The sequence below is a fragment of the Hyperolius riggenbachi genome, chromosome 3 (assembly GCF_040937935.1).
Source record: "Hyperolius riggenbachi isolate aHypRig1 chromosome 3, aHypRig1.pri, whole genome shotgun sequence".
NCBI lineage: Eukaryota > Metazoa > Chordata > Amphibia > Anura > Hyperoliidae > Hyperolius > Hyperolius riggenbachi.
Window position 1 is genome coordinate 43,278,847 of NC_090648.1, and position 16,351 is coordinate 43,295,197.

The window sequence follows — 16,351 nt, forward strand, 5'->3', positions numbered from 1 at the left end:
CTGCCCTTCTGTGACGTCACACGGGCACAAGAGCTCGAGCGCTGTGAGCAGGCGGTCTCGCGAGATCTGCGCTGGAGGAAGCGGGTGCGGGGTAATGTATGCGGCTGGATGGTCGGTTACTGGTGACGTGGGGGGTTAGTATGAATTGAGGTGGACGGTTGGCTTTTTCTAACATACCTGTATAGAGACACAGCAGTGAGAAGCGCAAGTGTACAGGCAAAAGTCGAATACTACAAGTGCCAGCATGTCCATATAGAGAAGCCATAGTACTACAAGTGCCAGCATTCCCATATAGAGAAGCTATAGTACTACAAGTGCCAGCATGCCCATATAGAGAAGCCATAGTACTACAAGTGCCAGCATTCCCATGTAGAGAAGCTATAGTACTACAAGTGCCAGCATTCCCATGTAGAGAAGCTATAGTACTACAAGTGCCAGCATGCCCATATAGAGAAGCCATAGTACTACAAGTGCCAGCATGCCCATATAGAGAAGCCGTAGTACTACAAGTGCCAGCATGCCCATATAGAGAAGCTATAGTACTACAAGTGCCAGCATTACCATGTAGAGAAGCTATAGTACTACAAGTGCCAGCATGCCCATATAGAGAAGCTATAGTACTACAAGTGCCAGCATGTCCATATAGAGAAGCTATAGTACTACAAGTGCCAGCATGCCCATATAGAGAAGCTATAGTACTACAAGTGCCAGCATGCCCATATAGAGAAGCTATAGTACTACAAGTGCCAGCATGCCCATATAGTAGTACAAGTACCAGCATGCCATACAGAGAAGCCATAGTACTACAAATGCCAGCACACCCATATAGAGAAGCTATAGAAATACTCTTGTGAAACTCAAGAGAAGCTGCAGTAATAGAACTGCGAGGTTAGCCTGGAGATAAACTGTCTGTGTAGACCAGGAGCGTTAAAGTCAATCACGTAAGGGACCAAAATCTAAATCTATCTGTAAAGAACAGCCTGCCAGTGCCGATCGCGGGCTGGCAGGCTGATCGCTGTTCCTTGCTGTGTTTACAGACGGGAGCTTGCGCTGATGCAAGCGCAAACTTCCGTGTAATCTCGCCTGTCACAGCGTGGAGGAACAACAGAGCTGCTCTGCCACTGCCACCATGGGCGGGGGAAGCCTCCAGATCCTATTGAGGCTTCCCCCGTCCTCCAGTATCCCACGGCGGCAGCGATAAAGCTCGCCGAACAGCGGGGATGTAAATATTTACCTTCCCGGCTCCAGCGCAGGCGCAGTACCGGCTCTCCGCCTCATATAGGCGGAAATAGCTGATCGCTGACGTCCGTTCTACTCTACTGCGCAGGTGCAAGTCTCCTACACCTGAGCAGTAGAGCAGACCTGACGGAGATCGGCTATTTCCCCCTATCTCTATGCTGAGAGCCGCAACAGCGCCCCCGCTGGAGCCAGGAAAGGTAAATATAGCAAGCCTTGTCAGGCTTGTCGAGGGAGGATAGCGGGACACTTCGGGGGAGCCAGCGCTGGATTGTTTGCAGCTACAGGGGAGGAGAAAGCCTCATTGGGACCCTGATGCTTCCCCCTCCCGAGGTGAGTACCCCCCAGGGCAACTTTTTTTTTGTTACAGGTTCTCTTTAAGGAGTCTGGACTTTTTATTTATTATTGCAATTGAGTTATCTGTCGTCTTAGTTGCAGTGTTTAGCTGGAGAGATGAAGCCGCCGGTCCGTAGGCGCTCTGCCCCGTCTCGCTTCGAGGTTGCCGAAACCACTCATCAGCGTGCCACGTCTATGAGGCTGGCATGGTCCGCCAGAGAGAAGATTCAGCTTCTTAAAGGCCTCAAGGATCAAAGGTGCAAAAAAGTCCCCGAACCGTCTGTCCGAGGGCGGAGTCAGTCCGAGGTAAGTTCCCACTGAAAATCGCCTGATCTCTAGGAAAGGTGTACATACATTACTCAATATTGCGGCCCGATTGACCTTTGGATTTAATAATAATGCCCAATTGGTCTTTAGATCGATTTTGTCCCACAATCGGCCGAAAAGATCGATCAGGAATGCTGGCAAAATCTTGGTTGCAAGGGCTCGATTGGGTGTGTGGCGGTAACTGTGTTCGATTTCATGGCATCCAAAAGACCCAATGGACCTCCATCTGGTGTTCTCCCATGTGTATGAGATCCCACCCACCCCTGTACACGTTTAAAGTGTTAGTCTTACCTCTCGTTAGGGTTATGGTTCTCAGCTGTGAGGGCCACCTCTACTGAGAGTCTGGTGTATATACAGTGGCCGCTGATCTCTCACGCAGGTGAGATATGTGGACTAGCTGGTTGTCTTGACTGAGCATAGGCCAGAAGCAGAATGCGTCACTAGCCTGCACCCTATCAACGGGTTTGTACAGAACTCGGCCCCGAACTCTTGCCCAGAAGATCTAATGTGTCTAAAGCCGCATCGTAAAAAACGATTGGACCGGCCGGAAATTATCTTATAGATCCGTCAATCTGACAGAAAATTGTACCACGTGTACCCAGTTTTAAATTGATAAAATTTCACCTTAACCTCCAGTCTTGTGCCCCCCCCCCCCCCCGTATGAAATTTTTAGGTTATATGGCCGCATAAAGAGTTAGCTAGCACTAGGCTAGCTAGTACATGTGGGCACAACCCCCCCGATTGCCTCTCATCTCCCTGATCCAGCCAATTATACATTACCCAGCTTGGTTCCAGCGATCGCCGCAGCCTCCACCTATGGGGAGGATCGTACATGACGTCATGGGCAGTTCCAGTCCTCCCCATAGAGAAGAGCGGTGCGGGAGGCCACGGCGATCGCTGAATAGAGGCTGGGTAATGTATAGGCGGCTGGATTGGGTGGGATCGGAGGATTGTGGACACTTATACTAGCTAGCCTAGTGCTATCTAACAGCTTATGCAGCCATATAACCTAATAGTTTTATACGGGGGCACTCCTGAGGCCAGCAAAACCTCTTGAGCGGCATGCCTGACACAGTGTCGGGCATACAGCTTAGGAGGTTAAAGGAAATCTAAAGCTAACCCCCCCCCCCCCCCCAAAAAAAAAACCAGTTTAAATTACCTGGGGCTTCATGCCGCCCCCTGCGATCATCCTGTGCATGCAGTGTCCTTTCAAAACCCTCCGGAAGCTAGCCAGCCACGCGCCTACTCGTCGCATCCCCATGCATGGCGGCGTTCTGCATATGCGCAGTACAGAAAACAGCGAGATCAGGGTGCGCGCAGCTCAGGGCCACGCATGCACATTATCCTCCAAATGGCCACGACCAGTCAGCTTTCAGGGGGTTGCTGTTGGAGGGTCGTGGAATGATGGTGCGGGCTCAGCATGACTGCAGGAGGCTGCAAGAAGCCCAAGATAGGTCACTAGGAGCGATTTTCGGAGCGCTTTGTGATGTGATAAGCTCTTGCTAATGTTCTTTAAGCATGTGCCCGCCCCTTGTGGAGGTTTGTTACTCTAGGTATGTAATTTATATGTGAGCATGAGCTCTGTCATGTAACACTTGATAAAGTTATTGAAAAGACTGTCTACCTCCAACTTGAAGCCAGGCTCTCCAGAAACAACATCCTTGACCCTCTTCAATCTGGTTTCAGGAAATATCACAGCTGTGAAACAGCCCTCACCCAGATTTGCAATGATCTGCTCATTGCAAGAGACAAGGGTCAATGTTCCATCCTGATTTTGCTCGACCTGTCAGCGGCTTTTGACACAGTCGATCATGAAATCTTACTCAACCGGCTACAAGAGTACTGTGGCATAGATGGCATTGTTCTCCGGTGGTTCAACTCCTTCCTGGCTGGCAGAACACAAAGGGTAGCCTTAGGGCCCTTCCTCTCCAACCCTGTACCACTAAAATACGGTGTACCTCAGGGCGCAATATTATCCCCTTTACTGTTCACCATATACATGCTGCCACTTGGAGAAATCATACAAAAACATGGCCTGACATATCATTGCTATGCTGATGACACCCAGCTATATTTGTCATTCAAACCTGATGTCACAGACCCTACTCCACAAATAAACGCATGCTTAGCTGAGCTTCAGGAGTGGATGAATAATAATTGGCTAAAACTTAATGCTGACAAAACTGAGGTTCTTGTTATCGAGGGCCAGGGCTCAACAGCAAAGCAGCTCCAGTCTCAACCAACACCGCTAAGGATAGGGAGCTCAGACCTGAACAACTCAGACTGTGTGCGCAGCCTGGGAGTACTGATTGATGGGAAATTAAGCTTCAGGAATCAAATCTCAGCTGTTGTGAAACATTCCTTCTTTCACCTAAGGAATATTGCAAGGATTAAACACCTAATTCCTTCAGAGGATCTTCCAACCCTAGTTCATGCCTTCGTCACATCAAGGTTAGACTACTGCAACGTCCTCTACACAGGCCTGCATAAGAAAGACTTACGCCGCCTGCAATTAGTACAGAATACCGCCGCAAGGCTGTTAACGAGCCAACCCCGCCATTGCCACATAACACCAACCCTGAGCTCACTCCACTGGCTACCGATAAAATGGAGAATTCTGTTTAAGATTGGCTTACTGACATTCAAATCCTTGCACAATCTGGGCCCTGGATACCTGAAGGACTTGTTGCAACTACATCACACCCCCCACAATCTTAGATCAAAAGGACGTAACACCTTGGTCACCCCCAGAGTCCACCTCAAAACCTTTGGAGACAGAGCCTTTTGTCATGCTGCCCCTACACTTCGGAACTCCCTGCCACACCCAATCAGGACAGCCCCATCCCTGGAAGCATTTAAGTCTAAACTGAAAACCTACCTTTTCAGTCTGGCATTCATGAACATCTGACTATCTCCTCTGTAACACAACCCAGCCTGAAACCCTGTATTAATCTGAGACACAGCTATGCGCTTTGAGTCCTATGGGAGAAAAGCGCTTTACAAATGTTATTGTATTATTGTATTGTATAAAGGCCTGCTGGCCGAAACGTCGTGTTGTTTTGTCACTATGGTGCAATAGAATAGTGCTACAATTGCATTTATCCAGGTAGAGACCCAGTCTTTTTCTTCTATTGCTGTGGAGTTTTTGCACCCTGAGGGGTGTGGACTGGTTGAGTCCCTGGCTCAATTATATTATAACAGTTGAGCTCCTGGGACTGCTTCTTTTTTCCTATGATATTTTTTGGTGACATTTCCCCAGCGTGTGTCCATAGCATACCTGAGATCTGTGCCCCTGTAGATCAGTCATTTTGGCAACCTTTCGTGTTCGGCCTCATTGAACTGCTCTCTTCTGTCCTTCCTCAGATCTCCTCCTACATTGCCTGGTTACGTGGCCGGGCAGCACGAGAGGCCGTCCAGACTGAATACGAGAATTGGGTCCAGGAGAGAAAGTCTGAAGAGAGCCATAATCCAACGCCCATCGAGGTAAACCTAAAATATGGAATACTTTCCAAACTAAAAAAAAACAAACAACATTCCTGAATTTTAACGCCTATTTTCATTCTTTATTTATAAACCTCAATGAAAGTTGTGGACGGATTTACTTAGCCACATGTCCAGACCGACAGAACCAGCGCTGACTTCTGCTTTCACCCAGGTAATCAAATCTGTAGATCATTTTTTCACTTTACCACTTTTTAAAAACAGAATGCCAGTCTTTTTTGTTTGTTTATTTTTCTAGCTGTAAACAGACAGTTACCCTCTCTGTCATATTTTTGTTATCTATGGCCTCAATTCACTAAGGGCAGTTATGTAAAATAATTTAGGTCGGCAACATACCACATTCGGTATTTTACACTTTTTGTTTTCCAGGTTGACTAAGATTTCCCCCATGCAGTAGAAGTTTGGTAATTTTCTGAAAAAGCATGCTTCAATCACTAATCCCTGCTCTGTAGTCTCACCAGCTCTGGAGCAGGCAGGCAGGAAGCTGGGAGTCTTCTTACTTACTTTTCCCTGTTCCAGCGGGGGCACTGTTGTGGCTCTCCGCTCAGAAATAGGTGGAAATAGCTGATCTCAGTCGGGGCTGCTCTACTGTGCAGGAGACTTCTGCCTGCGCAGTAGAGCGGACCCGACTGGATTTGGCAATTTCCACCTATTTTGAAGCCGAGAGCCACTACTGCACCTGCGCTGGAGCCGGGAAGATAAATATTTATATGGCCACCGTTCCTGGACCTGCAGCGAGACCACCACAGGACGGAGGGGAATGGGGGAAGTCTCAATAGGATCCAGAGGCTTCCCCCTCCCAAGTTGGGCACCCCCCCCCCCCCAGGTCCATTTTTCTTAGTACAGATCCTATATAACCACCCTGGCGTTCTATTTAAATTGCCAGGGTGGCGGCGGCAGGGTTTTTTTCATGTTGCTTTTTTTTTTCATGCTATCAACTTTCAGCTGCTTTCGGCGATCACAAGTAACAAGAAATCCCGCGGAGAGGGGGATTTCTTGTTAGGCTTACCCCGTCGCCATGGCGACGATCGGGATGACGTCATGGACGTCAGCTGACGTCAGACGCCTCCGATCCAGCCCTTTGCGCTGCCCGGAAGTGTTTGGTCCGGGCAGCGCAGGGCTCTGGCGGGGGGGCCTCTTCCGCCGCTGTGTGCGGGCGTTCGCCGCTGAGCGGCGGCGATCGAATGCCACACGCAGCTAGCAAAGTGCTAGCTGCGTGTGGCGCAGTTTATTTGAAGTAAATCGGCCCAGCAGGGCCAGAGATATCAGACTCGGCGGCTATGGACGAGCTGAGCTCGTCCATACCGCCAGGAAGGTTAAATGTGCTGCAGCCACCAGAAGGAACTCTTCTGTATACCAGCATATAGATATGTACATCTAAAGAGATACAGAAAAGCCTTTTAAAATGTCTCTTTCCCCTGTTATGCTGTTCTGAAGTCCCGCCCTCCAGAGTATTGGATCAAATGGGGTGAAAAGCATGGCTTTGTGGCTCTCCCTGTTAGCTATCTGGCTCTCCCTATTGGCTGTTTGCTACATCTGTTGATGTTACCACACGGAGAGAGTGAGATATCGGCTGGTCAGAGCAGGAGGTAAATAGCAAGCATTTTTGCTTCATTTACCCAATGCTTTAATCTTTGTGAATTGTATTCTTGACATTTCTTGAGGTATTTACTGCAGTCGGTAGTTTACCTCACTAGCCGGTAATTTTACTTTTCAGTGCAGTAATAGGTTTAGTGAATTGACATTTGGCAAGGTGATCGCTACAGTCAGCTGTTTTCTGCATTACCGAATGCGGTAATGCTTAGTGAATTGAGGCCTATGTCTATGTTTGCTATACTTCCTGTCGAAGTCTTCCTGGTTGATTGTACAGGAAGTGTGCTGTCTGATTGTGGCAAGTGACCACTCACTACAAAAAACATTGGGTTATTTACAATAGCTAAATATAAAAATGCTCTTAACCTCTGAAGAAAGCATTACCTCCATTTCTTACTTTTATGTGTTGGCCATAATTTCTTCAATATATGAAATTCAATATTTATGGTGTGTTTTTTTCACTGAATTTACAGATGTTGAACATCGCATCCACAGAACCAGTAACACTCGAACATTCCATTCCTAGTAAAACCCCCGGGCGACTTGCTAAGAATGTTTTGCCGCAGGAAGGCTCTGTGGAGGAGGGACCTGCTTCCTCAGGGGAGGAGCATCATGCTGTTAACGGTGCTGAGGACCAGTGGAAGGAATTGGACTTTGAGAAGATTTACAAATACCTGTCCAAAGCAGCCAAAGGGGAGACGCTTCCGGATTTGTCTGCATGCGGTAGGTATAGATAGGACAGACCATCTCCGATGCTTTGCCGCTACTAAAGAATATAATGGAAAGTGCATTTAAAAGTGCAAACAAGCTGCTTCTGTTTACCCTGCTAGTGCTCTGCAATGGTATTTTATTCTTGGCACATCTCGGGTACAGAGTACCATTGGCGGTTTTTAAAGCATAACTGAAGTGAAAAAAACCTGATGATATAATGCAGTGCTGTCCAACATCACGGACATGGAGGGCCAATTTTTTTTTTCAGACTACATGGTGGAGGGCCGACTAGTCCTGCTGGTCACCCCCCCCCAAAAAAAAAAAAAATAATATATATATATATATATATATATATATATATATATATATATATATATATATATATATATATATATATATATATATATATATATATACACACACATGATCTGGCATTGTTTCCTGCAAAATACTTTTGGAGGCATTTCCCTAACATGATCTGGCAGCATTACTCTCCCCCTCAAGAACACCAGGCAGAGTTTTCCCCTGGAAAACACAGGCAGGGTTCCCCTTTAATAAAATGTTCCTCTTAACCACTTAATGACAACCAGACTTATAAAAACGTCCCGCTAGAGCAGGGGTACCCAAACTTTTTCGGTCAAGGGTCGGAACAACGTAATTCAGGCTTCTGGGGGGCCGGAGTATGCATAAAATGATGTTGAAAAACATTTCATTTAATCTAGGTATTGATTCCCCCAGTCATGCACGGAGGTGAACTCCCAGCAGCAGCCATTTAGTCACGCGGCGCCCGAAGAACGTCTTTGTGCAGCAGACAGTGAAGGATACCCAGGTGACAACCTGTCTTCCAGTTGGACAGCAGTGTCACCTGATGCAGAATTGGATTGGAAGCCAGCGAATGACTGCTCACTGGCTTCTACAGTATGTGGATGGGTGGGGCCAGCACTGCTATTCTATATGCGAGCCGCAGATATTTAAAGGTGCAGTGGGCCATATCTAGAAGTTATACATTTTGTGTTTGGGGTGCCAGTGAAAATGCCTCGGTGGGCCGCATTCGGCCCACGGGCCTTAGTTTGAGGACCACTGCGCTAGAGCCTCTTAACGGCTCCAGGATGTTTTGATAAGTTAAACAGTCATGCTACCGCTGTGCGCGTGAGATTACTGAGAAGAAAAAAACACCATAAAAAAATATTCCTTTATTTCCAAATAATCTATTGTCACCATACTTTGTACTACGGACATAATTAAAATCTTGTGATAACCAGGACAAATAGGCAGATACAATGTGTGGGTTTTATGTACAGTAGCAGGGTTTATATTTAAACTATAGGGGATGAAATTGGAGAAATAGTGCATTTTTTCCTTGTTTTTCCCTTTAAAATGCATAGAAAATAAAGAAAACAAATATCAACCCCAAAAAGCCTAATTGGTGGTAAAAAAAAAAAAGATATAAATCATTTCATTATGATAAGTAGTGATTAAAGGGAACCTTAACTGTAAAAAAAATAAAATAAAAAAAAAAAAAAGTTTTTTACTTACCTGGGGCATCTACCAGCCCCCTGCAGCCATCCTGTGCCCTCGCAGTCACTCATGGCTCCTCTGGTCCCCCACTGCCAGCTAGTTTCGTTTTTGCCGACTGGGAGTCGGCTGGCCGCCATGCGTACATGATATTTTGGGCATGTCGGGAGAAAGTCTGCTAGTGCATGGCAACAAATCAGGGCTCTTCATGACCGTTTCTCTGCAGTCTAAAGGTGGCTATGTATCAGGCGACTCGATAATTATCTAATCGGATAAAAATCAGTGCCACCAAGAGAATGCCCGATCCATGATGCAACCAATTTCAGGCTGAGCATGTCAATCAGACATGCTGCAAGATGTTGGGCCGTCGTGGTCGTTTGGGTGCGATGCGGTAACAGCGAGCGATATCGGGACGAGCGACAAAACCGGGGGGGTGCTGCCCCTCTAGTGTACCTGTCCTATGTCGCCCACCGCGCAGTGACCATCTGTCTTACGCTTCTTCCTCTTCCATTTGCGCCTCACACACTGCCGGCATATAGCGCGTATGAACTGATTTTGTCCTATTATTTACTTTTCTTGCTTTTCTCAGTTTTAAATTCCCATCGGGTTTGAAGGACCCCAATAAATCTGTCTACTGTAATGCCTGATCTCAGTGCTTGTAATTCAGCTCTAAGTTTATTGTCACCAACTCCCAAGCCTGTGGCTTCCATTATTGCTGCTGTTTTGCTTCCTGCAGTGCATTTTACTTCCTGCTTTGTGCAGATTTATGAACTAACAAGAGAATTTTGGATGTCGTCAACCACCAAACTGTTGTCATGCCATTCCAAACGAGCTTCATAAGAAGACTACAGCAGCTGCAAACTGAAGTTGAACTACGATCTTTAAAGTGTAATTGTCGGGCATAAAATAAAAAATCAATTCTTAATTTTTACCTGGTAAACAAGTAATAAGGATGCTAACCAGGCAATCCAAAAGTTAAAATCTCCATTACTGTTCTTGTTTATAAATGATTATTCCCCAGTTTACCTGACTCTTATTTGGTACGTTGCCGCAAAAAGGAAGTTGCAGGGCATGCTGGGTTGTCTTTTTTTGCTTCTTTATTTCCCCTTAGACTAAACGAATGTACAGAAGCACAAAAGGACAACCCAGCATGCCCTGCAACTTCCTTTGTGCGGCAGTGTACCAATAAGAGTCAGGTAAACTGGGGAATGATCATTTATAAACAAGAAAAGTAATAGTGATTTAACTTTTGGATTGCCTGATTAGCATCCTTATTACTTGTTTACCAGATAAAAATAAAGAATTGATTTTTGATTTTATGCCCGACAGTTACACTTTAAAATAACTTTGATTTTACGAAGTGACTATTATTATATACATTATGCAGATCTTTGTAGTTGAGATTAGGGATGAGCATACAAACTTGGAACGGCATTCTGAAGCATTCAGAACAGAACTTATATTTGTACTTATGCGCACCATGGAGGGGTGGCAGTTAACTTCCCCTTGTCAGTGTCTCTGTGTGCTGTGCTTCACGTCCCATTTCATCTCTCTGATACTTCCTCCCTCACAGCCAGAAGAAGGAAGTGTCAGAGAGGTGGGATGCGGCGTTGAGCACAGCACACAGAGGCAGCGAGTTCACCCCACCCCCTTCTGTGGTCCGCATAAGTATAAATTCCAGTTCTGTACCGAATGCTTTGGAACGATGTTCCGAATTCATATTCTCATCCCTACTTATGATCTTTTTAATGACAGCGTAAGATTCAGTTCCAGACTAGTAAACCTGCCCTGATCTGTTTCAGACTGAAGATTTATTATGTTTGTTAAGCAATGTTAGCGACCGCTTCTCCATAATGTTTTCTTGTGTTATTGATTTCTCAGAATCCGCCGTCCTCCTGCATCTCCTGCACTGCATCCCCGACCAGCTGAAGACCCTGGACGCTGAAACGATCGGCGTCGGCCTGCGTAAAACCTACGCGTTTATGAATAGGCGGCCCGAATCTGAGGGTTCCACCAATGCGCAATCCTCATCTGAACCCAACTGGGAGGAGCTGGGAATCTGCCCTTTAAACCCTTTCCTGCTGCCTCTGGAACTTCTGAAACCGAAGGAAGGGCATTAGGGAGAGAGGCCTCTTGTGGAAGTTGGGGGGGATATGGAGGGCGCTACGTTTCAGGAGGTGTCATTTGCCTGGCTGCTGATCTCTGGCTATGACCATCATGCACCTGGGAAAAGATCAGTACCAGTACAAGCAGGTCACCTGACCTGCTGCCTCATTCTGGGTCAGTGGCTCAGACCGCATTAATTGCAGAGGGTCAGTACACAAGGAATACTGGGTTTAAGTATTAGCCCACTGGGTCACACTTTTTGTTCATAATTTGCACCTCACTGTCATCAACAGAGTGGACTTTCTCCTTAATGTCCTATCACAGAGTCCTGGCCTACGAGGTTATCACTCCTATGGTGGACTATATGCGTACTAGGGGGTTGCCTGCACTGGTCTCCATAGTGTGTCTTTGTACTACAAAGTCCCTCTTTTCACATGTTAAAATAAGAAAAAACTAATGATAATAGAAAGGACCAGTGTGGTGTGAATGATATAACTACATCTTTTAGTTCTGAATTCTTTGTGATCTGCATGGTGGGGGTGTGGTTAGAGGTGTGACAGGGGTGTGTCTTAAAGGGTGCCTCTTTCTCATCTCAAAAAGTTGAGAGGTATGTCACCCCTCGGGCCCATTCACACTAGGGCGATTAGCGGGCAATTCTTGCTAATCACCGAAGTGCTAGCGTAATTCTTAATGGCAATAATCTCACTGCCGCGATTGTCGGCGCTCGCGGGCGATTAGTGGTAATCTCAAAACACAATGTATGCAGCGTTCTACCACGATTCTAGAGCGATCGTGATACAGTGCTTAAAAGCGCTAATCGCGAACGCTCGAAAAACGCAAGAGTGTGCAGTGGTTTTACCGCATTAATCACAGTAAAATCACCCATGCAAAACGGTTTTGCGATTGCTAGTGTGAATGGACCCTAAACGTTCTCAGAACTGGAGAAGTTGCTCTGCACGGCTGAGGAAAGTCTTGTAGAACAGACAAAGTTGTGCAGCCAAAACGACCTTATTTTGCTTAGAATCCTTCATGACCTGGACAAATAAAAACCATTGTAGAAATGGTAATTTCTTGGTTGCACCAAGGTATGTATGTTGGCCACTGGGTGGTGCTGTGTGTAAAACTTGTATGATACAGTCATTATTTCTCATATGGAGAGACACTCCTTTTCCTGTAATTATATAGAGTATGTTTTTTTTTTTACTTCTTTTTCTGTGAGATGTTAATGAATCTGTTTTCTTGCATATTACAAATACATTTTACGCTTCACCAGTTTTGTGTGATTTTTTTTTTCTTTTTTTTAGTTATTCGTTAGCTTCATCTGTATGTATCTTGGTAGAAAGTAGAAACGTATCTTGGTAGAAAGTTTCATCCAACTGTGACACTTGTTCCCAACTTACAAGATTTCCTGAAGTTAGAGGGATATGGAGGCTGTCGTATTTATCTCCTTATAAAGCAAACCTGAAGAGTAATTTAAAATTAAAAAAATCTATACTTACCTAAGGACAGGGAAGGCTCTGGGTCCTATAGAGCTTTACCGTTCCTCTCCTGGTCCCTACTCTTCAGCATTGGCTCCCCCGTTCAAATATCCCTCCGTGGGAGGCCAAAAATACCCTCAGTATAGGTAGGTAGCCAGGTATAGGTGCCCCCAGTATTGGTAGCCAGGTACAGTTACCCCAGTATAGGTTAGCCACTATCTTCACTTCCTGGTGCTGTCCCCAGACTTCTGCCGCCTGAGGAAGTTGCCTCACTTGACATCATGGGCGGACCGGGCCTGACAGTAGGAGGAATGGGAAGGCTCTATTGGACCCAGCGGCCTTCCCCAGCCTTTGGTAAGTATCTATTTTATTATTTTAATTACACTTCAGGTTCACTTTAAACAATGCAGCTTGCAATGGCAAAGCTGGAGACTATGGGGCCCCATAGCAAAGTTCTCTTGGGGCCTGTAGATCGATGCACTCTTGAGCAATGCTACTGCCCCTTCCCTATGGATATGAGCTGACTCATGTACACTGTGTATAGTCCACTGACAATCCCGTATTGCTGTGCTGGAAAACAGAGAGGGACTTATGATAATTTCTTAGTAGGGCTAGTATTATATGTGTACATACATGTTTGTCTCATCAGGTCACATGTCACTTCCGGTTTGGGAGGGTGAAAGGAGAGAACATTGCAGCAAGCCTGCTTCTTCCTGTTTGAAAATTTGACTTTAGCCAAAATTAAGGGATTATTGGGACCAGGGCCAATGTGGGGTGGGGTGGACAGAGGAAGGTGGATCCAGCATGGACACACATCTGTGCTTATGTTGGGCTCCTTTGCCTCAGGTCAGGTACCCTTTAAAGGGGCACTATGGTAAAAAAAATTGTAGCATTTTAAATATGTGCAAACCTACAAATAAGAAGTACTTTTTTTCCAGAGTAAAATGAGCCACAAATTACTTTTCTCCTATGTTGCTGTCACTTACAGTAAGTAGTAGAAATCTGACAGAACTGACAGGTTTTGGACTAGTCCATCTCTTCATAGGGGATTCTCAGCAAGGCTTTTATTCTTTATAAGGATATTCCCTAAAAAGGATTTAAACAATGATGCTGGCCAGCTTCCCTGCTCGCTACACAGTTAATTGACAGTTGGACAGAGCAACTGCCATTCACTAAGGCCCGGTTCACATTAGTGTTTCAGCCAAAAAGGATCCGGTGAGCGGATCCAGTCTCCGCTTCACCGGATACAGATGGCTATGTCTACGGCCTGGTTCACACTGAAAATGGAAAGTGAAAACGGATCTGATCGATGATTTCTCGGATCCATTTTCACTCAATTTCGCCGGCAAATACATACCTAATCTTCTGTAGCAGCCGGAGGTAGAGACTTCCTCTTCCGCTGTGACTACACAGCGCGTCATGTGACTAGTCACATGACGCGTATGAAGATGGAAGCCTCTGCCGCCGGCTGCTACAGAAGATTAGGTATGTATAAACCCTCCATCACCCACCCGCCCGGCTGCTGCACCCTCCCCTCACCCTCCCGTCGCTCAGATTTGCATCGGCACATGCCTTCATCCCCCATGGAACGGTCCGTTTCTTCACTAGTGTGAAGAAACGTTCCATTTTACATTGCCCTAAATGCTGCAGCATTTTTTTGTCCAGATCCGTTCCGCTGGGCAGAATGGTCCGGAAAATTAGGGCCTGGAGCATTTTTTAGATCCGGGGACCGGAACGTATCCGTACCAACGGACACATGTGAATGGATCCATAGGTTAACATTGGATCCATTCACATCTGTTCTGTTTGTACAGTATACATTCCGGTTCCGATCCGCAAAAAATACGCTAATGTGAACCGGGCCTGCTTTTGAAAATAAATAAATCCCTGAGAATAAATAAATAAATCCCCCCCATGAAGAGATGGACTAGTCCAAAACCTGTCGCTTCTGTCAGATTTCTACTACCTACTGTAAGTGTCAGCAACATAGGAGAAAAGTTATTTATGGCTTATTTTATTCTGGAAAAAACGTACTTCTTATTTGTTTATGTTTGCGCATATTTTAAATTTTACAATTTTTCGCCATTGTGCCCCTTTAATCATAGAGTTTCTTTCACAAATATCAGAATGAAGTACAGGTTTATTGGGTGTTGGCGTCATTATACAGATAATACCATAGATGATATATAGGTCTTGGAATCAGCCTGGCAGCCTCCGTCGGTGGCGGCTCATAAAGACATAAAAAGGACAATGGCCTGCAATTATTCTTACGTAACCGCAGGTCAGGTGACAGCAGGCAGCCACTTTGAGCGAACGGATACAATTCAGATCGTCACTGTGACATCCCTGCATGGCAACGGTTGCTATGTAAGCACTGCAGGTGTGAGGTGGTTGCTTACCTGCCCTGCGGTCACAGAAGAATGATAGGGCGTTATACGGTTATTATTTCTGTACAATCTGCAATCAGGCAATGGCGCAGAGCGTCAATATCAGAGGATTATTGAGCTCATTTCGGATCATTGCTTTTGTTGTGTCTTTGTGAGAGGGTGGGACAGAGGCTGATAAAAGCATCATGTATGTGTAATGATATCGTCTGTTTTATGACACCATCGCTAAATTACCTCACCTTTCACTCTGGGTTATAAACTGAACACAACAACTCTGGGATAGTCAGTGAGATGCACATTTTATGCAAATATATGCAGCTTGGAAATGGACCAATCAGATGCAGCAGCTGATCGGTGAGCATTGCTCAGAATGTAGTGAATTGGTGCCAGAGGTAAACCACCTGGATTTCAGCCCTCTGGATCCATTATTGCGATATATGGGCCCCTTCCCCCACAGAATATGGCAGGGAAGAGGAGAGAGAGGATACAGATAGGGCTAGGAATCTGGGACCATACTGAGGGAGCACTGAGGAGGTGCCATATACTCTGTCTGCGGGGCACTGGCATTCACCATACTGAGGGAGCACTGAGGAGGTGCCATATACTCTGTCTGCAGGGCACTGGCATTCAGCATACTGAGGGAGCACTGAGGAGGTGCCATATACTCTGCAGGGCACTGGCATTCAGCATACTGAGGGAGCACTGAGGAGGTGCCATATACTCTGTCTGCAGGGCACTGGCATTCAGCATACTGAGGGAGCACTGAGGAGGTGCCATATACTCTGTCTGCAGGGCACTGGCATTCAGCATACTGAGGGAGCACTGAGGAGGTGCCATATACTCTGCCTGCAGGGCACTGGCATTCAGCATACTGAGGGAGCACTGAGGAGGTGCCATATACTCTGTCTGCAGGGCACTGGCATTCAGCATACTGAGGGAGCACTGAGGAGGTGCCATATACTCTGTCTGCAGGGCACTGGCATTCAGCATACTGAGGGAGCACTGAGGAGGTGCCATATACTCTGCAGGGCACTGGCATTCAGCATACTGAGGGAGCACTGAGGAGGTGCCATATACTCTGCCTGCAGGGCACTGGCATTCAGCATACTGAGGGAGCACTGAGGAGGTGCCATATACTCTGTCTGCAGGGCACTGGCATTC

At 46.3% G+C, this 16,351-nt stretch overlaps 1 protein-coding gene across 6 annotated transcripts; it reads left to right on the forward strand.

Annotated features, from left to right (window-relative positions):
- The first annotated feature begins 45 nt into the window (after nt 1-45).
- On the forward strand, nt 46-12,594 carry SNAPC2 (small nuclear RNA activating complex polypeptide 2). 6 transcript variants are annotated; one of them, XM_068274043.1, is made up of 6 exons: nt 46-134; nt 1,675-1,878; nt 5,263-5,382; nt 5,486-5,554; nt 7,467-7,716; nt 11,101-12,594. In XM_068274043.1, the coding sequence occupies exons 1-6, from the start codon at nt 99-101 to the stop codon at nt 11,337-11,339; spliced, it is 918 nt and encodes a 305-aa protein (XP_068130144.1). In that variant the 5' UTR covers nt 46-98; the 3' UTR covers nt 11,340-12,594. The 6 variants fall into 6 exon arrangements, with proteins under 6 accessions (XP_068130144.1, XP_068130146.1, XP_068130143.1 ...); XM_068274045.1 differs by having other exon boundaries at nt 56-91; nt 1,669-1,878; XM_068274042.1 differs by having other exon boundaries at nt 62-134; nt 1,669-1,878.
- Nucleotides 12,595-16,351: the final 3,757 nt, after the last annotated feature.

Bases quoted from the DNA above. Each gene is read 5' to 3' on its own strand.
- SNAPC2 (XM_068274042.1), top strand. From the start codon at position 99: ATGCGGCTGGATGGTCGGTTACTGGTGACGTGGGGG. The intron at 1,879-5,262 runs GTAAGTTCCCAC...GTCCTTCCTCAG, and splicing joins GAGGGCGGAGTCAGTCCGAG to ATCTCCTCCTACATTGCCTG. The intron at 7,717-11,100 runs GTAGGTATAGAT...TTGATTTCTCAG, and splicing joins TCCGGATTTGTCTGCATGCG to AATCCGCCGTCCTCCTGCAT.